Here is a 26,930-nt window from a genome sequence, read left to right as displayed (position 1 = left end):
GAAAAAAAAAAAGAAGAAAATTAGCCTTTATTAATCCCCTTGGGGAATTTGGTCTCTGCATTTAACCCATTTTAGAAGTAGTGTGCTGTCGTGAGGCGCCCGGGGAACTCAAGGACACTTTGACATGCAAACTAATGTTAGTCACTTAGACATACAAATTATGTCGCGGTAAAATAGGGTCCAGGATGAACTTGTATGCATCCGATTCGTTAGCTTTAAGAACAAACAAAAATTAAGTCTTTCTTTGAAATTTGATAAAGTTAAGGACAAAATTCTACCCCTTCTACTTTCTAAATACCGGCCCAGGTGTCAAAAAGCACTTCCAGCACTTCTCCTTGTTACCTGACCTTTTCAAATCAACATGACATTAATCACAACCCTTTCCCAAAACACTTTCAATACTCCGTTATAACCTTTACCAGGGCAGGGAATTCAAAGTCCATAGTGACCTTACAAAAGCGGCAAAAATAACAGGACACAAATCCTTTGGGTTTGTTCTTAGAAAATCTTTCTGTATTTACATGTTTGAACAGACAAGCAGGTACAGACAAAGAGTGCTTATATACAAAGCAGCACAAGATGTTAAAATGAGTGCTAAAACAAGATGTATTTACACATTGACTACAGCGGAAAGTACAGACTAAGAACAAGCTTTATCACAAAACTTCTGGTACTCTACACAGTATCACAAATTCCATGAACTGTACAGTTAAAAACCAAACAATGGTAAATCTACATGGAATCCAATGTTTCTCCAATTGAGAAGCACTGAATTATATATATTTACATTATATATACACATATTATAGTGTGTAAGCATGTATGTTTTCATACATATATAGCTACCTATGGTGCAAAAGCAGCAAAAGAAAGCAGAATGTATGGAATTCATTACTACAAAATAAAAGGATTGTGCTAAATGCGCTGACAGACAAAATCATGTTACACCATACATGACCAATATACTGGCAAAAGAAAAGTTGAGCATTGGTAAATAATGTTTGCTCAAAGTTCTAACGGTCTTAAGTGAACAGCGAGTTACTGGTCAGTCATTAAAAAACAGAAGAGATTGTCAATAATACTTCAAGTTCATGCAAAGATATAAACCATTAAAAATGAAAAAAATAAACTTTTTCCCTGTTGACCAACCAGCTGTGCAACTTTCCCTTCATTGTGACTTGGAAGGTGCAAAACAAAAAGGAGGGTGGGTGGGTGGGTTTTCCTGTGCAGGTTATGGAATAGGGTCCGAGCGCAGTACGGGCACTTGGTGGGGAGGGACAGTCTCAGTGTCGGTCTCATCCTGGCTGATGGGGCTGCTCACTGTGGCAGTGTTAGGAGGTTGCGTGATGGTAGTGGCGGTGCTGGCCACACTGCTGCTGTTGCAGCTGGTGGCAGGCGCTGTGGTCTGCTCCTCTTTGGGCTGCTTACTGGCGAACTCTGTGATACTAAAGACAAACTGGCGGCAACCCAGTTTGATGTAGCTCCCATGGTGAAGCAAGGCCGTGCCCTCCCAACCCGCCCCACTGCCTCCGATCAGGCTGGAGCTGCTTGCCTTACAGCTGCAGGACAGCTCGGAGCTACCCTGAGGCTGGCTGCTCATCACTCCACCAGCCGGCAACAAACCCACCACGGAGCTGGGAACCTCGTCATCCTCACGCTTCTTACTGCGACCTGGACCGAGAACACAGGGAGAACTTCCTTTCAGTACCAAGTACTTTTCTAGATTAAATTTTCCAATGAAGCAGAGATTCTTAGCTGATCGTCATAGCAACACTGCGTGAGGCTGCCAACACAAACCGTGTGCTGGATCCTCTTATAAACTATACTTTGTCAGTTGACCACAATGTAGTAGTTTTTTTCAAACATGGGTTGAGTGCATAAACATGGGGTCACTACTGACGGAAGCGTGGCTATTTAAAAATGGCAGGTCTGTGCAGGGTGTTCTATATTTGCTCGATGTGCTAGTGAGGATTCTCTCTGACCGTGCAGTGTTTAACCTCCATCTTTTTATATCAGCTCAGCTCATTTGGAGCCTTGACCGATGTGATCCCAAAAAAAAGCACCAGGTACTAAACAGTAAAATCCACAGTGTTAAATATGCAGTGTCAAAGTCCATTGACTCTTAGAGTTATTTCAACAACAGCTTGAGTAAGATGCTGCCTAGTGTTGGTGTTAATTTACCGAGTTAAAACAGGTGGTGTCAGAAGTACTCTGGTTAGAAATAAGGTGACGAGGGGGGAGGGGTGTTTCAATCTGGATTTTTCACGGCACCAACGTCAACAGACTGCGTTAAGTGTCTTTTAGTCACCTAGCTAATATTTACAGAAAAGCTAACCGCGCACAGTACAGTGTGCTGAAGTCGATACATCAGAAAACCGCCTTGAGAGCTAGAGGAGCAGAGGAGTAAGTGTGTTTACTTTAAAACTGCTCCTCCTGCTGTTTTCTGCTGCAACGTAAACAATCAGGCTAACTGTGTGAGCGGTTTTACTTTAAACCATTTTATGTTCAAATGCAGTATGGAATGGCAGATTCCTCCTTGTACATTGTCCCTTATTGCCATTTTATTAAGATCATTGTTTTGATTGTTGGCCTGCACAATAAAGAGATGTGAGATGCATTATTTTGTGGTAACTGATGATTTTTCTTGTCAATTGTATGTTTGTAACTTGTATGTTTAAAATATATATATATATATATATATATATATATATATATATATATATATATATATATATATATATATATATATATATATATATATATATATATATATAAAACTAATTTGATGTAATTTGACACTACAAATGAGTAAATTAATTGTAAAATTATAAATGGTGTTAAGTTCGACTGACACTGTGCAGTGTCAATGGATGTTAGAATGTTACACTACCAGTGCTGTGTTTTCACTGTAATAGAGTAAATTATAAAACACAGTAGTGTGTAACATCAACACTTACTAGATTTATCTGACCTTCTGTGTTAACTTTTTACAACTCTATACAGTGTTAATGAATTGTGGAATTTAACTCAATTAGAGTTGATTTGTTATCACAAGAGTTAAATTACCAACACTAATGAGAATGATATTTACACTCCAGAGTTATTTAACCGGTAGTGTTACATTTGATTAACACTATACAGTGGTAGGTAGTGTTAAAATGTCACTCTATATAGAGTTGATTTAACTGTAAAATGTCAACACGTGGGCAAGAGTTAATTTAACACCATTTCCGAATGGAGCCAAGCCACGGCTCTACTTAAGCCGCCTTTTTTGGTTTTCCATGAGCAAAAGTCGTGGGTAGTACCTGGTACTTGTTTTGCCACCTCAACCGGGGTTCTGAACAAGCTGAGTCGATACTAGTTGGTTCACTCCTGCCGTAACAAAAATATTACCTCTTCGGTGTGTGTGTGTGTGTGTGTGTGTGTGTGTGTGTGTGTGTGTGTGTGTGTGTGTGTGTGTGTGTGTGTGTGTGTGTTGTGTTTTTGACACAAGGTCCTGTGGACAGTTTTAGCTGTGCTTTTTGACACTGAAAGAGCACAGTTCAAATCTTATCTGGAGCACAATTATTCAACAGCATCACTGATGACCCTCCAAACTGCACATTCTAATGCCGTGTTCACACCAAAACAGTTGCGAAATATTCGCGCGTCCAGATTACATGTTAAGTCAATGCACAGCCGCGTTAGGTTGCGAAAAAGCAAATTTTTCGCCAGGCGTCGCGATAGAAGCGAAACGGCGTCGCAACGCCGCTTTTTCGCTGGCGTTCAAATATTTCAACTCCAGCGAATAATTCGCATGACGCGGAGTTGCGAAAGACAATCAGCGTTGAGAAGCTCCGCCCGGCATCACCGCCGTTACTGAATGAAACTGCTGGCCCGCTGAAGGAGCGCTGGAAACGGCTTTACTCAGACACTCGTCCTGGAGGAGTCGGAGCTGTGTGCGACTACGGATAATGTTATGAACCCAGACACGGGGGTGGTTGATGTTCCGACGTGTGTGGGACTTCCTCAACAAGTATAAAGCAGAACTAGAGGTTATTTCAATGCTGAATGGCGGAAATAGTAAATGCTTTCACAAACACGGAGATAGAAACTCCGCCCGGCATCACCGCCGTCCTGCCGTTACTGAATCAAACTGCTGCTGGTCCGCTGAAGGAGCGCTGGAAGCGGCTTCATTCCGACACTCGTCCTGGAGGAGTCAGAGCTGTGTGTGACTACAGATAATATTATGAACCCAGACACGGGGGTGGTTGATGTTCCGACGTGTGTGGGACTTCCTCAACAAGTATAAAGCAGAACTAGTGGTTATTTACCTGGTGGATGAAGGAAATAGTAAATGTTTTCAAGACACAGAGATAAGCCCTGCCCCCTTTCCCCAGCGATGGTTGCGAAAAAACGGATTAACCACATAGAGCGAATTTTTCACCTGCGGTGCGATATAGGCGAAGTGGCGTTGCGAAAATTCGCAACTGTTTTGGTGTGAACACGGCATAAGAATACTAGAGACTGTGAGAATGAGATGTACTAACGTATGATGCCTTGGACTTTTGCCACCAGCCCGCTTGGTGGAGATGGAGAGGCCTTCTCTGAGAAGTCACACGAGTAGAGGACGTTGTCCACTGTGGTGCCATGCTCGCTGTAGTTGAGCAACTCATAATGCTTGGTATTCTAAAAAGGACACACACACATAATTCATTTACACTACATCCAACCACAGAACCTAATGTGTCTAATAGGCAGAGGTGCAGAATTATGGTAGAGAACAATAACATACGTCTACATTTAGGGAGTACAACAGTTCAGAAGCCCATACCTCATCATAGAAAATACAGGCGTGTTTCCCCGATATGTAGTTGCAACGACCATAGTTTGTAAGGCACACGTCCATGTCAGCACCTTTACAAAAACATTAAGAGTATTAGTGAGTTACAGTTTTGTGTAAAAATCAAATAATGGCTAAGAATTAACGCCAATGGAGAAAACGTGATGCAGGTCCTTCTAGGGTGCTCTTCTAGTGGCGAATAAAGGATGCAGGGCCCTCTACATGCCCTTCTAGTGGAGAAAACTTGATGCAGGGCCCTCTAGATGCCCTTATAGTGGATAAATCGTGATGCAGGGCCCTCTAGGGTGCCCTTCTAGTGGCGAATACAGGATGCAGGGCCCTCTACATGCCCTTCTAGTGGCGAAAACAGGATGCAGGGCTGTGCGGTATACCAGTTTCAGATTTCCATACAATATGAATTTTTCGGTTATGCTTGCACGTAACAACAGTTGTTGCTCTACGCTGGTCAACTAGACAGCACAGCGGTGCTGCTACAACAGCAGGCAGCAACATTTATTTTTACAGCTTAATACTGGGAGCGCAGTGGAGCTACTTAGCTGTCAGGGTAACTTACTTCAGTCATGGTTCAAATTTACATGGCCGAACTGCATGCTGGGAAAGGCCATTTGCAGCGAGTTGGGCGGCGAACAGCTGTTTGTGTGGCTTGTCTTCCGGTCTGTCTCTTCCTGTTTTTGTGTGTGCGAGCAATACCCACCATGCAGTTTGGCGGTGTAATTTTATAACAAATTTTAACCATGACTGAAGTAAGTTACCCTGACAGTTAACTAGCTCCACTGCGTTCCCAGTATTAAGCTGTAAAAAATAAATGTTGCTGCCTGCCGTTGTGGCTTTACACGGCTCGCTGACGGCACCGCTGTCTAGTTGACTGTCGCCGTTATTGAATCAATGTGTTTACTCAAAAAAAAAAACAATACCGTGAAACTGCCAGAATCTTACAAATCTTACAAAATACCATGATATGAATTTTTGGCCATACCGCCCAGCCCTACCTTCTAGTGGAGAAAACGTGATGCAGGGCCCTCTAGGGTTCTGATTTTCTTTCTAAGACATATTGTCAGGAGTGCTCCAGACTTTTTTACCACTGTCCCAGAACCGACCCTATAATACTTTCAACTGTCCAAAGTCAATGTAAACCACATGGCATAAAAACACATAATTCAAATGATTAAGAAAGAAATTATTGTATTTACATTCAAATATTTGCTATGATAAAAAGAAAGTCTCTTAACAGCATGATGGGAAGGATTTGAAATCTATTGTCTTAAGTTAGTTGTTCCACAAATGTTGAATGTTGTTTTACCACGGCGTATTTATAGACTTGTAGTTGGAGACAAGTTGCGAGCTTTATGGAATATGAGACGGACTTGCCGGTCATTGGTGAATCACCAGTTTGTGATGGTAAAAAACAGCTCCGTTGAGCAATTCATGTACATATTGAGTTATAACGCATAACAGGCAACAATATGACACTAAATCATTCATGCAGGTTACTTTTGACCCATGTTGTGAATCAGAAGTTAAAACAGGTAACAAGCCGTGAAGGTTGGGAACCTCAGATCCACATACATACACCAAAAATACCTATATTGAAAATTAGAATTATAATAATTCAAAGAAAAGCATGAAACTGGACTCACGTGCTTGCTTAGTTCTTACATCGAGAATGTTCTATATTTAGTGCTACAGACTCATTTCAGTTGGTATCAAAGTATTTGAAGATTTGATACTCAACCCTACTCACCATCTAGGCACCGGGGTTAAAGAAGACACATCAGTGCACCTGTTAAAATACCACTCTGCAGGAGCACTGCCACTGTGATACAGTCAGCATGTCTCACCTGATCCTATGTATAACGTCCTATAGCACATGCTGACAGCTCCTCCTTTTCCTGTCAGAGGGTAGAAGACAGCTCGGGCCTGCACCTTCTTCTGACCTGGTAGGAAGAGATTCAGCTTGTGAACTTTGGAAATACTTTCAAAAAAGTCTCTATATTAGTCATTACATGGCATGTTATTGAAAACATGTTAAATACTTAACATCTGAGACCAAATAAATATAGTTAGTTGAGAGTTAACACACTCTCTTTTTGTCCTATATATAAAAGGTCAGACCAAACACAGATCATTTGTGCGAAATAAATTATTCGACAATTTCAAATTCAAGGCCATCTATCCATGCAGATTCTAAAACGTTCATATCTTGCAGCCAGCCAATGTCATTCTGTTGATTGCATTACACAACAATATGGAAATTGAGTTAATAAATTAGTGTCCTCTTTAATAAAGAGTGAGATTATTAAAACAGCAATAAAAAGGATTATCATACAGGTGGATTATTGCGGGCCATGTTTGATGAATGCAGCTTTGAACTATTCCATATTTATGTTCTTACCAACAATGGAGGCAATGGAACTTACTGTCTATGGAGCCATGGAGGTATTATAAGTAGGGTTGGGTACCGAGAACCGGTGCCAATATGGCACCGGTTCCAACTTGTCCGGTACCTACCGGACCGAAAAGCAAGGCAGATTTCGGTGCTTACTTCCGGTGCCTAAGCCAATTTAAATACTTTTTTTTTTACACTACTCTGTAAAGTTGCACGGTATATAGATCCTAAAAAGGTAGCGTGGACCCGCACGCTAAAAACGATTATTAAAATAGCGCGGATCAGAGCACACTCGCTGCTCTGCTCTCTGTCTGCCTGCATGCAGAGCGGGGCTTCCAGCGCTCACATACACACAGCGCGCACACAGAGATCGCTGGAGACACGAGCACGAGCTTTTGAACGTCCGTTCTTGGCTTGATGGAACAAATCTCTCACAGTTGATATTAATGATGACGTGTAGTCCAGTAAAGCAGCAGTTTTAGAATCCAACAGTGTCTGAGTTCTGTTGCACCAGTCCCATCAGGCCACCTGATGCTTGTCTGTTCTTTTTTTAAATATATATTTTTATAGTTTGAAGTTAAAAGGTTTGAAGCTGTAGTTTGAAGTGTGTTTTGTATGTACTTATTTATTTATATCTATAGTATACTTCAAACAGTTAATAATATTGTTCAATTTGAAGAAAAAAAATTGCCTTGGCAATAAAAAAGTATCGGTTCAGGCACCGGTATCGTTTTAAAAGTATCGGTTTAGCACCGGTATCGGAAAAAACCCAAACGATACCCATCCCTAATTATAAGATGACAATTACAAAGTGACCATTCAGCCTTGTATTGGCCATGTAAAACAATAATAAAACACACTCAGTCCTGTCATGAATGATGAAAACCAGTCTAATGAGGCTCAGGTGTTACACACAATTTTGCACACATGGAACAACAAGCCCGTCTCCAGTGTGTAGAGTTAAGTGCAGGTTTATCATATAAAAAAATATATGAAAATGTGGTGGGAAAAGGCCTTAAGACAAACAAAATATACACACGCCTTTCATACAGGGTTCACGGTTATGAGCAGGCTACAATTATAAACAGTCAGGCTGAAAGGTGTACTGCAGATACAAATCTTCAATAAAATACTATGGAAGCAGTTATGCAAAATTATTTGGCAGACTAATAAAATCCACTCCCAACCCAATCAGGAAATTACATTTTAAAACAAACCAACAGGAGTATCTGAGCTAAGTTGGTGTCTTACTGTCAGGGCAGGGAGATGTGGTTTTGGGGGCAGTGCTGGTGGCTGGCGGAGTGCTGGGCACTTTGGGGGGGAAAAGCTGCTGGATCCTCTGCCAGGCCAGGACCTTGATCATCTCTGCATCCAGTTTGTCCAGCTCAATCCCTACACACACACACACACACACAACACACAACACACACACACACACACACACACACACACACACACACAAAAACAAACAATAACATAAACTAGAACATTTTGCGAGAAATTTTGAAAGTGTGGCTACTACTGCCGTAAGACGTTGCAATATATATACACATTACCGGTAGCGAGATGTGTTATTGAGGTTATTTAGGTACATTATATATACACTCACCTAAAGGATTAATAGGAACACCTGTTCAATTTCTCATTAATGCAAATATCTAATCAACCAATCACATGGCAGTTGCTTCAATGCATTTAGGGGTGTGGTCCTGGTCAAGACAATCTCCTGAACTCCAAACTGAATGTCAGAATGGGAAATTTAAGCAATTTTGAGCAATTTTGAGCGTGGCATGGTTGTTGGTGCCAGACGGGCCGGTCTGAGTATTTCACAATCTGCTCAGTTACTGGGATTTTCACGCACAACCATTTCTAGGGTTTACAAAGAATGGTGTGAAAAGGGAAAAACATCCAGTATGCGGCAGTCCTGTGGTCGGAAAAGCCTTGTTGATGCTAGAGGTCAGAGGAGAATGGGCCAACTGATTCAAGCCGATAGAAGAGCAACTTTGACTGAAATAACCACTCGTTACAACCGAGGTATGCAGCAAAGCATTTGTGAAGCCACAACACGCACAACCTTGAGGCGGATGGGCTACAACAGCAGAAGACCCCACCGGGTACCACTCATCTCCACTACAAATAGGAAAAAGAGGCTACAATTTGCAAGAGCTCACCAAAATTGGACAGTTGAAGACTGGAAAAATGTTGCCTGGTCTGATGAGTCTCGATTTCTGTTGAGACAATCAGATGGTAGAGTCAGAATTTGGCGTAAACAGAATGAGAACATGGATCCATCATGCCTTGTTACCACTTTGCAGGCTGGTGGTGTAATGGTGTGGGGGATGTTTTCTTGGCACACTTTAGGCCCCTTAGTGCCAATTGGGCATCGTTTAAATGCCACGGCCTACCTGAGCATTGTTTCTGACCATGTCCATCCCTTTATGGCCACTATGTACCCATCCTCTGATGGCTACTTCCAGCAGGATAATGCACCATGTCACAAAGCTCGAATCATTTCTAATTGATTTCTTGAACATGACAATGCGTTCACTGTACTAAAATGGCCCCCACAGTCACCAGATCTCAACCCAATAGAGCATCTTCGGGATGTGGTGGAACGGGAGCTTCGCGCCCTGGATGTGCATCCAACAAATCTCCATCAACTGCAAGATGCTATCCTATCAATATGGGCCAACATTTCTAAAGAACGCTTTCAGCACCTTGTTGAATCAATGCCACGTAGAATTAAGGCAGTTCTGAAGGCGAAAGGGGGTCAAACACAGTATTAGTATGGTGTTCCTAATAATCCTTTAGGTGAGTGTATATGCCAACATTAGCTGTGAGGGCTTGATGGTGTAAATATGAATGGGACAGCACTTTGCTGCAACATATCACGTGATTACATAAAAAAAATATTGTGTACAATTGTGTATTAATTTTCTATTTAATACAATAATCCTCATTTGCGCTTTATGTTAAGATACAGTTAATTCATGGACAGACAAGTAGACAGACGGGAGGCGTTACAATGCCTTTGACTGAATATCTCCAAGTCATATGTGTGTGCAGATTTTCTACTAAACCATCTGCTAAACCCCAGATTTCGAGGCAAAAACATGCTCAAATCTCCAATATAGTACATTCACCAGAGAGGAAACAAGCAACCGAACGCATTGATATGCTTGAATATTGTTATGGACTTAAAAATATGAACGTCAGTGGAGCCGTTTGTCCTGATTCAAAGTGACACACGCGCGCATCTGTTTTAACACGTGCACCCGCGTGTGTTAATGCGGGTGCGGTGTAGAGTTTCAAATATAAGTGTCTAAAGACTGTGGATGTCAGCTGACCAACGTCAGTTGGCTCCTCCTGCGTTTGTGTCACCGGCAATGTTCCACCCAATTTTTTTTTTTCTGAGCGCACATTTCAGCACTGTGAGCAATTCTCAACCACGAGTCCTGCCGAAAATGACCACAAGCCTGCGTTAGACATAGGGGATTCAAAGAGATAGACAGCAAATGCATCAATATGTATACAAGGTTGATATTTATTCAATATCCTTTATAATGGCTGGACTTTGGGAACATTTTAATGATGGTGTTTTACCAGTCAGTTTAGTTGAACTTAAAGGATCTTTGTTGAACTGCAATAAGGGGAGGTCATGACTGGTTCACTGGTTATGACTGATAATGATATATATAAAAAAATAAAAGTATCAAATGTGTTTAGTCATTTCTCAGCAGGTACAACATTTAAGTGGAACTTCATTGAAAGAAAAATGCTAATGCAGTGCTTAACAATAATTATAGGCCTATTAAATTGACATGGAGTCATTTTTCCTAAAGATAGCCTATATAAACAATTTAATAACTTCATATTTAAATATGTCTGAAAGTGTCATCCTACCTGTGTCAGTATGGACTATTTCATCTAACCACTCATGTTTGAACGTGAGACCTTTTTCTGGGGCACCTGCTCTGCCTTTCTTTTTGCCATGGTAGCCTATAATTGCTGGAGCAGGGCCCGCCAAGAGTAGCCTAAACAGCACCGGCCCTAGCTCATGTGGCGCTCTGGGCGAGCTTCACTCCTGGCGCCCGGAGGAGAGCGGGGGTGGGGGGTGTTAACGGAGGCAGAGCGCTAGCAGAGGTACAGAGAGTGCATGTCGAGAAACGGGACGCTGATTGGCCAAGAAGACTCGACACAAAGATCTTATTATTGCGGGGATGGCTCACTCCAATCTCAGAAACACTAGCGCAAAAAAAGATATTTAACCCCTGAAAAAAAATTGTTTGTGCGGTCTGAAAAATCTATTGCCATGGGGATCATATAACCCAGTCTCTCACTCATGACACAGGTGTTTCAAGTTAACTAATCACTGCAGCTTCACACTCATTCTTGTTTTAACCACCTTGTGGACACAAACACACACACGGTAATACGGTCGCGTGCACTCAGACTCTTGACTTTTTATTATATTAAAATTATCATATTTATGCAAAAAATAAATTTTTTTTTTTTTTTTTAAATTTTAAGTTGAGGAGTTATTGATTCTTTAGATATCAAGGACAATAGGGGCACACACACACTGCTCTCTTCTGTGCGACGAAGTATCATGATAAGTGGGCGGAGTTTACCCAGCATCCAGTTCGCTGGTGTAATATTATAAATTCTAAACCACGATTGAACATTTGTGCCCTGTCAGGTAAGTAGCGCCCCCTGCGCTCTCAGCTGTATTCTGTGAACATTAAATGATTCTCTCTTTCAAGAGTGACATTGCACCAGGATGTGAGTGCATGGCAAACTCATACCTGCATTCCCCTTGGTCCTAAATCCCTCCATGTTAGTTTCTTAACATGCTACCCAACCCCTCTCCCTCTCTCTCTCTCGCTCTCTCCCCCTCTCTCTCACACATTTTGAATTTCTTCTCCTCCTTCATATATTCAGCTACAGAAACCGCTCAGCTATTAAAATGTTCAGCTCCTTAAGGACACAATGGCAATGACCTTTTCATATTTCTGACTCAAATTATTAAGCTTTTCATGAAAATTAAAATGAATGTGATCCAATGGATGAAATCTTCAAATCCTCTTCAACTTCAAAAGCTTACAGGATCTGCATACGTTCAGCTACAGACACCTTTTAAACGTTCAAATGTTGACAAAACCTTCAGCTATTATTCTATAATTTCATATTTCTGATATTCAGCTAATTTCTAGTCTAGTTAGTTGGAATGCTTCAGCATTGAAGCATTCCAACTATTGTTATCTTCTTCTTTATTCAACTTAAACTATTTCTTTCATACGTATTTTGGACCTCTTAAGCTCCTTCATATATTCTGCTACAGAAACCGTTCAACTATTAAAATATCCAGCTACTTAAGGACACGCGCGCTATATCTCTTCATATGTTTAACTATTCAACTTTTTGAATTATTAAGCTTTTTATGGAAATTAAAATGAGGGGGGGGGGGGTCCAGGAGCATGCTCCCCCATAAGAAAAATTTAAATATTCCATATTTTAAAGCATTAATCTGATGCATTTTGAGATGCATTTTTTGCCAACCTGGGGAGAGCTGGAGAAACTTAACTCCAGCCAAGAGTCAAAAATTATTATGGCCTCCTTACTAAGTATTATGCAAGCCATTTCATGCCAGCCTGTCACTGGGTCTAACATTTACAGTCAGACCTGCAAACCCCTGGGGGGTGAAAAAGGTGACACCAGCGGGGTGGGAGGGGCAGTGACGGGCGAGTCAGTGCCGAACAGCGTCACTCGTCGAGAAGCTGACAAACTAGGATCATTATGGGTTTCAATTCTTCTTTTGTCAATACCTAAGTGTACATATATACATATACATATACATACATATACACACACACACACACACACACACACACACACACACACACACACACACACACATACACTACCGTTCAAAAGTTTGGGGTCACCCAGACAAATGTTCAGCAATTTCTCGCATGGAATAGCCTTCATCTCTAAGAACAAGAACAGACTGGCGAGTTTCACATGAAAGCTCTCTTTTTCTGGCCATTTTGAGAATAATACCAGGGTTTTCTAATCCTCCATTAGTCTTCTATGTGATGAGCAAACACAATGTACCATTAGAACACTGAGTGATAGTTGCTGGAAATGGGCCTCTATACACCTAAGTAGATATTTCATTAAAAACCAGACGTTTCCACCTAGAATAGTCATTTACCACATTAACAATGTATAGTGTATTTCTGATTAATTAAATGTAATCTTCATCGAAAAAAACAGTGCTTTTCTCTGAAAAATAAGGAAATTTCTAAGTGACCCCAAACTTTTGAACGGTAGTGTGTGTGTGTGTGTGTATATATACTTTGTAAACTTAATATTTACAATATGCAATACTGCTGTACTATACTGAATATTGTTTTGCTACTACTACATTTCACTTCATAATATTACACTTATATGCCATAATATGTATAATATACCAGCCTTTTTATTTGACCATATTATGTCATACTGTTATACCACTTTACTTTGAGGAGACGTCACTGTTAGTCTAGAACACTGAATAATGTTTCCAACAGGTAAACCTGAACATGCACACCTCTCTTGAGTGTGACATCATTATAACCGCATAACTATATAGATTATAATTAACTGAAGGATACACTTTTTCCTACACGTAGATCTTAAACCCTTTAATATAAACAGGAGCCCGGCCCCCCTACGGAGGAAACTCATTTCCACTTGTCCTCTCCTTATATGTAGTGAGGTGTCGGTAGGTGGAACTGCATAGCCGCTGACTCGCCGCTCTCCTGGCTGACGTCACACGCTGCCACGGACTCTCCGCTGCCAGTAATCTCACTCGCTGTCTCTCCAACAAAGTTAACTAACGTGTTAGCAAGCTGACTAGCTTGCTATTATTAAACTGGTGGGAGGGAAATGAAGCCGCTGTAGACATCTTAACGCTGATTGGCCAAGACTCGACACGTCAAAGATCTTCTATTGCTAAGATGATCACGACCTCAGTTTTTTTTCCGTGTCCCACTCCAATCTCAGAAACGGCAGACAGTTGACCCCCCTCGCTCCTCTCCCAAAAACAGAAACTCTTCGGATCTACGTGATTCACGTGGATGACATATTTTGGTTTCAAAATGGCGAATTTCGCCGAAAGGTGAGGGATTTTCATGTCACACACACACACACACACACACACACACACACACACACACACACACACACACACACACACACACAGAGAGAGAGAGAAAGCAGCTGCAGGCTGTTGGTGGAAAGGAAGTTAATTTGATTGCTAGCATGAAGTTAGCTTTGTTAGACTAAGCTCACTGACTGTGTTTCTACTGTGCACGGCCGCGTTATTACGGTCGCGTGTGAGTGTACGTGGTAATACGGTCGCGCAAACTGTCGCATGTGTCCGCACGCGTGTGTGAACGTGAGCCTCAGTGGAGCTGTTGCTCCCACGTCTATTTAAACTCCAGAAAAATATCAAGGATATCAGCGTGATCGTCTCCTTCTCTCCTCTCTGTTGAATGTACTATAATGGTGATTTGAGCATGTTTTTGCCCCGAAATATGGGGTTTAACAAATGGTTTTGTAGACAATCTGCACACACATTGGAGTGTGTGACTTGGTGATATTCATGAAGATATTCAGTCAAAGGCATTGTAAAGCCTCCTGTCTGTTTGTCTGTCGTCTGTCTCTCTGTCTTCCCTTTAAAAATAAAAGCTGAATGAATTAACTGTATCTTAACATAAAGCTCAAATGAGGATTTTTGTATTAAATACTTAATGCGCTTACTTACTTTGCTTAATACTTTGACTACTGCTGCTAATATTTGGACTATTACTACTAATCCAACAACTACTACTGCTACTCCTGCTACTACTGCTATTAATATGACTACTACTACTGCTGCTGCTATTACTATGAATACTACTACTACTACTACTCATACTACCGTTATTTCAACTACTACTACTGTAATTTCAAATACTACTACGACTACTACTCATACTACTGTTATTTATACTACTACTAATACTACTACTGCAACTACTACCTTTATTCATACCATTGTTAATAAGTGTGGCTTCAGCTGCAAGGGGTCATAGACCCCTGCAGCAAGCGCACTTCATGTTCTCCTGTGGGCTTGATAATAATAATAATAATAATAATAATCATAGTCCCACAAAAACTTTGGCACGTATCTCCTCTCGTAGCGTTGCCCGCACATGCGTCAACATACATCAAAACGTGCGGCCTGATCGAGAATCGTGTGCTATGACTTTTCTAAGAGATTCGACCAGCCTTTTTCCCGAAAAGCGCGAAAAACGGCGAGAGATTGTCCCATTCACTTGACTGGGGTTTCGGCGTGAAGAGAGCAAAAAAAAACACACTCATCTTTGTGCCCATAGTGACTCGCCATAATTTAACGTAGAGAAATGATTTAAAGTTTAAAACGTTGACAAAAGTCTGGAGTTTCTTTGCCTAATTGGGCATTTTTTGATACCTTAATTATTGTTCAAGTTTAGGAAAATGTGGGGACCATTTCAGAGTTTACAATGGGTGTGTATGGCGCAGGTTAGAGTGGTGATGTCATCACTAGAGCACAGCGGAGCTTCCGACTCTTATGTAAAAACTAATTGTATTTTGCCATTCACTCCATAATATTTACTTTTGAGGCATTATTTATATATGAAAACGTTGGAAATATTGTGCTTGTGGCACACGTGCGTCGTGGAATCCAACAAACGAATACTGTTTTGTCAGCAAGCCTGAAAGCGACATGAAGTCCGGCCAACTGCTCCATCAACCTCCATGTTAAATCGGACCACAATTTTCTCTCGACGGAAACATGAGCACTTTATAAACTGAAGTTACGCTCTCATTTCTAAATCCTTACAAATATTAAGTAGACGGAAACGTTCTCAGAAGTCTTGTGCTTCTCATGATTACGTTATTTTTTGCGATGGGATCCTCGGTTGTCTGTCAAATACAATAGTTTGAAAGGTTGTTTTCTCATTAAATCCACAGTCCCGTGTCCCTGTGACACAGGTGTTTGAAGTCACCATGACAATCGGTGACACACACGCAGGAGGAGCCAACAGACAGTTCTCTCTCTCTCCCCTTCCTATCACATAACACATCTAACTACGGGTAATGTCGGCGTTTATATATATATATATATATATATATATATATATATATATATATTATTATTATTATTATCAAGCCCACAGGAGAACATGAAGTGCGCTTGCTGCAGGTGTCTATGACCCCTTGCAGCTGAAGCCACACATAATAATATAAACAAAAGATGACATAACAGTAAAATCACAGCATGGCATTTATAGAATACCACAATGGCTCAGTATGGTCAGAAGTCAGTATTGAGTGAACAAACTTACCTCTTTCCTCATCCTTTCGATCTTTCATGCAGCTGGACAGGTTGGTGGTGATGGAGGAGCGAGTGCTGGGAAGCAGTGAGCCCACCAGTTCAGGACCGGCCTTTATGTCTGCAGAGGAGAAAGATAATAATAATAATCATAATAATGCATTTCATTATTATCGCACTCTTCCTTCAAAGAATCTCAGAGTGCCACACACATAGTAAAAACAAATTAAACCGATTAAAACATAGTTAAAGCAACCCATAAAAATAAAAAAAAATAAGAATGTAATAGCTGACACAAATTAACTCAAGGTAAAAAATGTCTTCCTGAATAAAAAGGTTTTTAGGCCAGTCTTAAAAGAGTTCAGTGTCTGAGTTGCCCTCAGGTGGTCAGGGAGACCGTTCCACAACCATGGCACTGCCGAACAAAAGGCCCGGTCGCCCATGGTGCGGAGCTTGGTGTTGGGGACCCGAAGGAGCGAGCGGCCTGTGGATCTGAGGGTGCGGGTGGAGGTTAGGGGAGTGATAAGTTCTTGTAGGTAGGGGGGTAGATGCCGGGACGGTTGTGATCAAACAGTGAGGCGGATCTGGAGACTTGCACATGAACATCTGACTGGATGGGAACTTTATTCATTTATGTAGAACCACCTATTTCAAACTACATATTATGCTATTTAAATGTGTTTTTGTCCAAAAGAAAACCCTATTCCTAACTCTAAATTGAAATGCAGCACATTCAGCTCCATTCGTTTTCTCTTCTTCCACTGTTTATCATATCACACTGATGTTTTGTGGGAACCTGAAACAGCTGTGAAATGTTTGCCACTGACCACAAGAGGAAGCTGTTGGGTTATGGTCGGCTATAAAGTATTTCAGTAAAAGTGGCAAGCGATGTATAGTAGACATTTTGAACAAGCCAACAGGCTGCAAAAATGACCACAGACATGAAGCAACACTCTCTGCAAAAGGATAATTTGTTGCATTGCTGCAGATGTATAAGGCCTGTAGGTTCACATGCGTTAGTCATTCAAAAGACAAAGTCTTTTAGACAACCTAAGCCTGGGCCTCACTGCTGTGGGTAGACTAACTTTCCAACACACAAAAAGGACCTCAAGCACATCAACTACTGACACAAAGAACAGACTAAATCAAAAGAGTAGTAACATCCTGAGTAGATGCTGACATAAATGAGGAGTGTAGTTTGAGGTGTTTTTTTATTTGCCCTACACGCATTTGCTTTCCATGTTTTAACTAGGCAGATGAAGTATGTCAGACTACATTCTTTAAATAGTCTGCTGGTTCCTGTGACTGACTCTCTACCTTTGCCAACTATCCTAAATAAAATAAAATAAATAAAGTTATATGAACAAGAATGACAATTGACACAGCAAAGGGAAATAGCTTCTTGAGATATTTCATGTTATCAGAAGCATGGTGGTCTGGACTCAATCATTTCACTCGGCTTTCCCCTAAGATCCTATGACTCTACATCTTGGGGTTTCTTGAGTTTGGGAGACACGTGGAGCATATATAGCAATATGCCTCTTACAGAGGAGAACTACACACTTCCAAGTTATGTAGCTATAGCTACTGACATGACCTCCTCCCAAACAACTGCAATGGAATTACTAAAAACTTTCAACATGAGTGAAAATAAAATATACATTCTAAACACCAGAGATGTTATTTTTTTGCAATGATCCCTACAGAACCTCAAATGAACCTGGGAAGCCAATCATCAGTGAGCCGTTTATTGGTTCAGGAGTGTGTACCTGGAGTAGGGGATGATGACGACGCCCCCAGCTTGGTTGAGTTGCGCTCCTGCTTGCTTTTAATTGGAGTGTCTGAGCGGGCGCTGCTGGTGATGGAGTAGGTGGGTTTTTCATCACTGCACATACACTCCTCCTGGAGCTCTGCCTGGCCCCTGTGGTTCTGCTGCACACTGTGGGGCCATATTGTCAGGGCAGTGGGACAGTTTTTCTGAGCACAGGCCTTCGTGGTACTCTCGGCCTCCTTTTTCACCATTTCTGCTCCTATGTGGTTCATCAGCCCAGAGGCAGGAGCTGGGACTGGGGGTGTTGTGGTGGGTTTCAGTCTGTGCTGCAGCTCAGCCTGCCTGCATGAGACTGATGTACTGTTACAGTCTACAGGTCCGTTGACTTTGGTTGGCTGACACTCCTCTGCTTGAGGTCCATTGGGTTTCCTGCAGTTTTGACATGGTGGTGTGTTGCATTTACAAATGCCCAGCTCTGCAAGCTTGTCTCTTGAAAGAGAGGCCCCCTGGGGGTCATCAGGTGTACTGCAGTGTTTAGAGCCAGAGTCGGGTGAAGAAGTCCTTTCAAAGGAAGTTTTTATGTCCTCAGATGTTACACAAGATTTAGCAGTGGTTTTCTGCTCAGAAACCCAGTCTGCAGACGCTGGTACTGATGACAGGGTGGTTGCTGTGGACGAAGCCTTCTGCTTGATGGATAGGTGTCGCATGATGCTGCACTGGAGGGCGATGACGTCCTGAAGCCACTGTTTAACACACCAGAACCAGGTTTTAACAGAGGAAGCAACCATCAAGCCTTTTTACAATCCTATTTAGTCCCATCTAATGGAGACACTTATGCCAGAGGAAGAAATCAACATCCTGATTTAGAAAAAAGTTAAAGCTAAATACATTTTTCCTCGACCCTGGGCCTTTTTATACCCGTTTGCTGTTTGAAAGGCTTGTAATGTTAAACTGCAAGGTTAGCTTAACTTCCAGACCTTCTAAAACAAAGGTTTTCAGACTTTGAAAAAGTGCACCTGAAGAGACCTGAATCCACAGACGTCCACAATCAAGGCAAATATCACCTTCAAGCCATATTTCTGTTAGTATTAGATTCATTCACTGTTCTTGTAGAAATTAAATAAGCTATGAATGCCTCTACCTGCATGGACGTTATCATTCCACATCCAGCCCACAATCGACAATATTTATGCCTTTCAAGATCAGGCTACTAACTATCAGTGATTCAGCAACACACTTGCCAAAATCATGAAGAGACTTTTTTTTTTTATACACAGAGCATACAAGATACAAGCCGTTGCTGCAGGCGACTCTTGTTAGACTGATTGAAAATGACAAACAACATTCAACAAACTGTGCCAAGTTGTGGTCTGCTTACCTCCTGCTGCTCAGCCTCTGAGGTGAGGTGCTTTGAGGGCTGGTGGTCAGGCACACCACTACAAACCAGCTCCAACTGGCGCACCCCCGCAGGAGTCAGCATGGGGGGAGGATTCTGGTACTGGGACTTGATGGCATCTGGCACCTGAGTCAAAACAGTGATTGGAAGAAATAACGAAAATGCTCGACCTAAACTTGTCCTAACATTGTGATGTTTCTGAACGAACCCCTCCACCCCGCCCCCGAGTACATTCTTGCTCAAATTTCAACTTCAGATGCTGTGATATAATTCCTTTACTGCTACCACTAGGCTGTCTATATCATCTACCTTGATGGTCTTCTTATTGTGCTGGTGGGTTGTGCGCCGGTTGGGTGCGTTCTGCCGATGGACTCTACGCAGGAAGTCCAACTTGACAGCGTGCTGGGACATCCTGTCCTGGAAATGGTCAAACAGCTGACAGTGGCTAGACAGGCTCAGGCTCCTCTGATTCAGCTGCACATCAGACAAACAGTAGAAATGGAAAACTAAGCATTCTGTTGGAAAGACAAAAAAGTTGTTTCAGCTCTGAGCCAAGACCACGCATCTTACCACTAAGTGCTCAATATGGTTTGGACACATCCATTTGCCAGCAGGTAGAGCTGTGAGTGGAGGGTCCAGACAGTCCATGTGGAACAGAAGAGGACAATAGTCACACTGGATCAGTGGAGCCAACCTGCAACTCCTGTGAGAGGAAATACAAGGAAATCAATACAAGACATGAGACATTTCAGGTCTGTGCAAATAATAATGCAAATCATGTAATCTGTTACTAACCTGTTGCATGAAAAACAGACTTTGACTGGTAGGGGGACCAGACCATTGGGATCGAGCTCATGTTGAGGCCTCCTGAATGGCTTCCCTAGCAGCTCCTCTTTTCTCCTCCGTTTACTGCTGCCTAGAAATCCAAACCAGATACCTTTATGCCGTCATGCATCAGACATCTGAAGTGCTCAATACAATCCAGGCTCACTTTATAATCAAGGTGCTCTACTTTGTTGTTTTTAGGGGTGTGAATCTTTCAGTAAGTATCTCACGATTCAAATTTGATTCTCGATCCAGTATATATATATATATATATATATTGGTAGGATTTTGTTTCTCAAAAACTTTGAGCTGAACTGTAGTCAGAACCCTGTTTCTATGTATTCATGTTGCTCTCTTTGAAAGCTTCACAATAGAGGAGGAGCGGCTGATTGGTGGAGCTGAAATAAGGAGTTATCCCTACGATACCGCTTCATTTCACTACAAAAACCTAATTAAGGGTCAGCTGGAGAGAGATCGCTATGGAGCTGAAAGTTTTATTCCCAGTGAATGTCACAATATAAAACCTGTGTTTCTATTTAAAGAGTATAAACGTCAGAATACAGCAGGTACTACTCAGCATCTTTGAAGTGGTCTGATGAGAAGCTCACAGGTACCTGGTTTGTTTATGGACGTGGTGTGCTATAGCTGATGGGACACAAGTTCTCAGGCAGCATTAAGGTTGTTGTTGTTGTTGTTGTTGTTGAACGATTCCTTGTTTCATTTTAAATTATTGAAAGTACTTTCATGAATAAATTTTTTCCTACATCCCTTAGTTTTAATTTATTAACTTTCCACACCTTGCCTCATCTACTTCTAGTTTGCTTTCTGGAATGCAAACACTTTCTATTAGAAGTGTATTTTTTTTTTTTTTAAGAGTTCCCCAACCTTCCCAAAATAAAATTGTTTGCTAAACTCAAGTTCTCATGACAAATTAGCAGCTCTCCAATAGTAGTAGTGATTAGTGATTTAGGACCCCAAAAGGTTACCAGGCCTTGAAGAGCCATTTCCCCTAAACCCTAAAGTAATGTACTCTTTTATTCCCTCCTTTTATTCCCTCCTTTACCGTAACATTTGAAAACTTGTTGAAATAAATACAACATAATTGTACATGTCATTAAGACTGACCTGGTAGTGCAGTGGTGCAGGTGAGCTCACTGGGCAACTGGAACTGCGTAGGGTTTCTCTCCATAGCGGCTGCTATTAGCAGCTGAAAGGGCCTTTTGAGGAGGCGTGGAGTCGGCGTGGATAGTGTTGCACCCTCGAGCTCGGAGCCCTGCACTTCATCCTCGGGCTCAGCTGCCGCCTCCTCTTCCCCGTCGTTCTGCTCCTCTGAGGGGGTTGGGGTGGACGAAGTGTTGGAGGTGGGCGTTCCGGGCCGGCTGCTCGGCCTGCTGCTGGTCCTCCGATCCAAGAGGCGTACCTGGGCCACTCGTAGACCGGGCCCTGCTGCCCCGGCCCCCGGAGGCAGGCCGTCGAGCCGCAGTGGTCCGGCATTGAGGTCCAGCTCCACGGCCGGGGACACAGAGCGCTTAGTGGAGGACTTCTCCGGAAGGCCGTTGGTCTGCTCCGTCTTCTGCTCTCGCTTCTGATGGCAGCAAACAAAGACCAAAAAACAGAGGTATCAGTCTATATAGCACACAAGCAAACACTTTTCTCTACATTTTTCCAGCAGCATGACTGTAACATTGGTGGGGGAACAGAGAAAGAGAAGACCTGCCACTCACCTTTTTTCGAACATTGCAGCGGTGACACATCCATTCCCCTGGGGGAAGCATTTCTTCACTTAGAGGTGGATTGCTGCGGTAGGAAGGTAAAACACAATAATCAGTGACCTGGTTCATAATCAATGCAGACCAATCAATATACATCATATAACATTCTTCTATGCAGTCATTATATCACACTTCACAATTCTGTTGTCTTGTTTCATGTGAGGAGGAACATTTGGATTTGAATCATGATTTTGTCTACAATCCTGTGAGAAAATTTACATTTAATGTATTACTAGTCACAAGCGTATTCAACACTATGGGTACATCCCAAGTCTTTTAATTGTCGTTTCCTCGCTCCTCGCCATATTGACGGCCGTCCAAAAGCTCTTGGCCATGATCGAGGCGGCACAAGAACGGGCCTCCAGGAAGTGTTTTAACGCTGGACACGCCCCCTCAGTATCCATCAGTTATTTGATTGGACGCTGCAGCTGATCGGACTGATCGCTGGAGTTTCATACCAGAGTGATGACGATCACAGATTAAACTCAAATTATATATTAGAGTGTTTTCTTATTCACCATCTGGTTCAAATATGTTCATTGTAGATCTGAACAAAAGGACCACAGACTTTCTTCATTTATAAAAATATGTGTCTTTTCTTGATCTGTTGTGTCCCTCAATAACTGTTATTATATTTATAATAAAAATCAGAGAGCGCTGGAGAGAGGAAATACTTTTTACAACATGTATCGTCCTTTCCATTCAGTCACATCTGATCATTCCCGAGTGTCGAGTTTAATGAGTTATATAATTCAAATGAATTCTAGTGGTGAAGAGAAACCACAATCATATTGTGGGTTATTTTATGATGTCACAATCAGAAATTCAAAACATACAGACGCAAATAATTAATAAATAAGACAAATGTATTCCGCCGGTAGAAATCGATCCTGCGCGTATAAGCAGGACACAGAACAGTATGAATACCACACACTGTGTATAAATACTCAATGCAGTTTGTTTAACAGGTAACAGACTACAGATAACACATCTCCGGAGCAGAAAATAATTCTGTGTCAGTGATCATGTCGGTCATAAGTCTCTCCAGCTGTTAAAGCGACTGACAGCTGATCCAGATGTGATCCACTGAAACCTCCCAAAAAAACAGAAACCAATGTTGCTTCACGTGACACGTCAGAGGAAAGGACATCTCATGTCTCTTAAAACATATTTCCTTGTGTCCTCTCTCCTTGCATGCAAAAATATGCAAGTGAGGGAAACAGGGATGCAGTTAAGAGACTTGGGATGCACCCATAGTTCTCCAATGTTAGTGTCACATCTACTGGATTGACAATTGCCTTTCATCAAAGAAAATGCATGTCAATGATGTGATCTCAATTTCTTAAATTGTTAACATTTGTATGACAAAAGCTGGAACATGAATGTATTATATACACTTAGTAAATATCCTAAATATTCGACTTAAAGTCAAATAAAAAAGTGAAATAACAACAAGCCCAGTGCCTTCTATGTATGAAGGAGGTCAATGTCATGACTGATCTATAACAGGCAGGACCCATTTGAAGCCAGGTCTCTAAACTACAGCCTAAAATTCCCGACCATGACGTTAAGTCTAGTTTATGGTTCTCCGTCAGGTCGCATACCCCTACGCCGTAGCCTGACGCGCACCTCCAAAAAGTCCTAACTACGCGTCGCGTTGACGCGGACCGTAAGCGCTGTGATTGGTCCGCTCAGAACGTAATTTCCGGCAGTTGCTTTTTACGTCTTCTCTGTCGCCTGCGCTTCAACATTTGCAATATAAGCAATTGCTCTTCAATATTGATGAGCTCCAACTTTAATGCAGCCGCTCCACTACTTCGAATGCTCAACGATGACCATAAACTAGGCTTAACTCCACATTGTGAAGAGGAAGTCATTCACAGGCCTGACCATATAAGGATAACACATTTCTGCCAAACTGGCAGCTAAACTTTTCCAAATGCCACAGTTAAAATAATCGTGCATGCAGCCGTTTAACGGGGAGACATGCAGCACGGCAGTGGCCTGGCGTGAAACCGGTACGAGCTTAGTAACACACAGCAAACACCGCCATAACGCGGACGTACACCCTCACAGAAAATGCCCCCAAAAAATCGCCGGTATAATTTCTCAAAGCTGGATTTACAGGTTGGTAAAATGGCGGTGGAATAGAAAAAAGAGCAGGGAGGTCGCCATATTGTAAACAGAGGCAGTCTCGACTCCATTTGTTATCGGCAGCGGCTCCACTGGCTGCAGCCGCGGCAGGAGGGCGGATTGACAGCGAGCTAACTGTAGCCGCTTCTTTCTTCAGCACATGCACGTTGTATGTACACGCCTTTTCGTTTCAGACCATAACGACTGAAATGACGCTCTGCTTGTACGAGCAGCCACATGGAACGGCACACGTCCCCCAAGAGGGAGGCAATGTTAGCCACCCGATACCGACATAGATCAAACTAGCAGGTGTTGTATTTACTCGCCAAACCCAATTAATAAACTTCACTATTAATTCCCTCGCCAACCGGTTTACCGGAAACATAACCTCGGGGTACGTTTTAATGTATGTATAGTTGCTGATGAATTCGGCATACAAGTGATTATCTGGGCAGCACGGTCAATTCAAATTCAACTTTACAAAAGGCTAACCAGGGCTCGCTACCGCCCTCCTATGTCCAGTCGCACGGCTTTAGAGTGAATATGGGCGGACCCGCCGATGTGTACAGTTTAAATGTCATTGAAACAACAGCAGAGACAATGACGACTGGTACAATCTTAACAGGGGGAGAACATAATCCACACGTTTCCAGTGGCATGTCACATGGCAATGACTCCGCAGCACAACGTAACTTCATAAGGGAAGTTAGCTTTCAGCCTGTAGCGTATGAATGCAGTTCGGTTACCGCAGACTCGAAGGCACAGACCCGGGTCGGGCTCTACTCGTTACGTGCATGACGCATCCCTTTGCGTTGGGACTCTTGTTCAAATAGCTCTTGCTTACCAGCACTGGAGGTGGAAGGCTGCAGGACAGTGGTCACAGCACAGCAAGTCTCCCCCCTCCCGGCAACTGTCGCAGGTGTCGTGGTTGGTGGCCCTGCCGCTCCTCCGGACGTCTCTCACCAACTTCCGACTCCTCTTTTCTACCTCCTCGGACTTCGGGGGCGCCAGCAGTGTTTGGATTTGCTGTAAAAGTTGTTCAAGTCTTTAGTAAAAAAAAAAAAATCACGGCTGCCCGACCGACGGCATGTCAAAAGAGTTGCAAAATGAGCAGCTATATGGCAGCTGTGCTAAGGCTGGGGAGAGCGCTAACGTTACCGTTTCCTTGAGGCCTCCATTATCAACCCGCTTTATTAGCTCACCGGGAGGCGCTTGACAGCAGGCTTTATTAGGTCTAATGATAACAACACTTAATATGGTGGTAAAAGACTTCAATGCATCAGCAATAGGGGAGCATTTCACTTCATTAAGGCCTTCAAGCAAAGCGACCTTACCTCCATTAAGCCCCCAGAGGTATCCAAATCGTACACAATCGTCGGGGTCTCCATTTTGTCCCACATTCATCCAGGTGCAGACGTTGCTAAAGGAATTTGCGATACAAATGCCTTCCCAACACAAAACGATTCGAGTAAATCCCGTAGTAAATGTATTTTACCAAATGTTTTTAACCAGAGGATGGCTGGCCAAGCGATGCAGGCTATCGTTAGCTGGCTAAAGGAGCTAACTACGAAGGCAAGACGCAAACCAGTCAAGGTTGTGAAGCTAACGGTCTCCCTAGCTGGTGTTGTGGCCCCAATAAGACAACAAACAGCAACGATAATCGTGTAATTGTGACACGGGCTTCTGAGCACCACTTTTACCGAGCCGCGCCAAGCCTGCATGCAGTATTTTATATCAACAGATTATTGCTGTTAGCTACAAAATCCATCTGCGGCCTAGCTGGCCAGCCATGATTCTTGTTTCTGCTCCTGCAAAAGGGAGCCTTGTAAATCTGCAAACCCCTCCGCTCCCATTGTCAACAAAGTCGAAAAACTGAAGGATATTCGGCGTGGCGCGGTCCAATGCAGGGTTTCCGATAGCGTTCGTAACGTGTAATCCTCAAACCAGGGTATGCGGAGATGCAAATTTGGTTGATGTTATTGTTGTGAAAAAGGCTGTGCATCTACTCAGGCTGCTAGCAACATCCTCTACCAGTTGGCGCAACCGCGAACCGCCGGACGCGCATGCGCATCGGCTACGGATATAGATAATTGCGATCATACACCGTGACAAGGAGCGAATAGATTGCACGCAACATTACATTTGGCTACTAGAATGTTACATTCTTACCATTTCTAGCGCAGTATTCCTTAACTGAGATTGCTACTAGTTATTAATACTGCTGCTTCTGTGAAAATGTATACCGTTGTTTGTATTGATAACCGTTTTGCCAACGTATGACTGATACCTCTTTTTCACAGTCTGCTTTTATGTGTTCCTGCTACACCAGTAATACGGACTACGTTACTGCTGCTTTCGCATTTTAATTATTACCGCTGTTGCCTATTGTTCGCAATTT

The 26,930-nt window shown here is 42.5% G+C and overlaps 1 protein-coding gene across 1 annotated transcript; it reads right to left on the bottom strand.

Annotated features, from left to right (window-relative positions):
- Positions 1 to 1,098: 1,098 nt before the first annotated feature.
- Positions 1,099 to 26,495, bottom strand: phf12b (PHD finger protein 12b). The gene is made up of 15 exons (XM_079225413.1): positions 25,867 to 26,495; positions 25,377 to 25,558; positions 22,352 to 22,424; positions 21,753 to 22,212; positions 20,598 to 20,718; positions 20,373 to 20,505; positions 20,112 to 20,276; positions 19,785 to 19,928; positions 18,405 to 19,149; positions 16,649 to 16,756; positions 8,481 to 8,621; positions 6,682 to 6,777; positions 4,814 to 4,896; positions 4,530 to 4,668; positions 1,099 to 1,671 (listed from the first exon to the last, which is right to left on the bottom strand). The coding sequence occupies exons 1-15, from the start codon at positions 25,930 to 25,932 to the stop codon at positions 1,232 to 1,234; spliced, it is 3,096 nt and encodes a 1,031-aa protein (XP_079081539.1). The 5' UTR covers positions 25,933 to 26,495; the 3' UTR covers positions 1,099 to 1,231.
- Between the last annotated feature and the right edge of the window lie 435 nt (positions 26,496 to 26,930).

This window comes from Taurulus bubalis (genome assembly GCF_910589615.1).
Source record: "Taurulus bubalis genome assembly, chromosome: 10".
NCBI lineage: Eukaryota > Metazoa > Chordata > Actinopteri > Perciformes > Cottidae > Taurulus > Taurulus bubalis.
The sequence above is the reverse complement of the archived record's forward strand: the minus strand, read 5'-3'. Positions and strand labels throughout refer to the sequence as shown.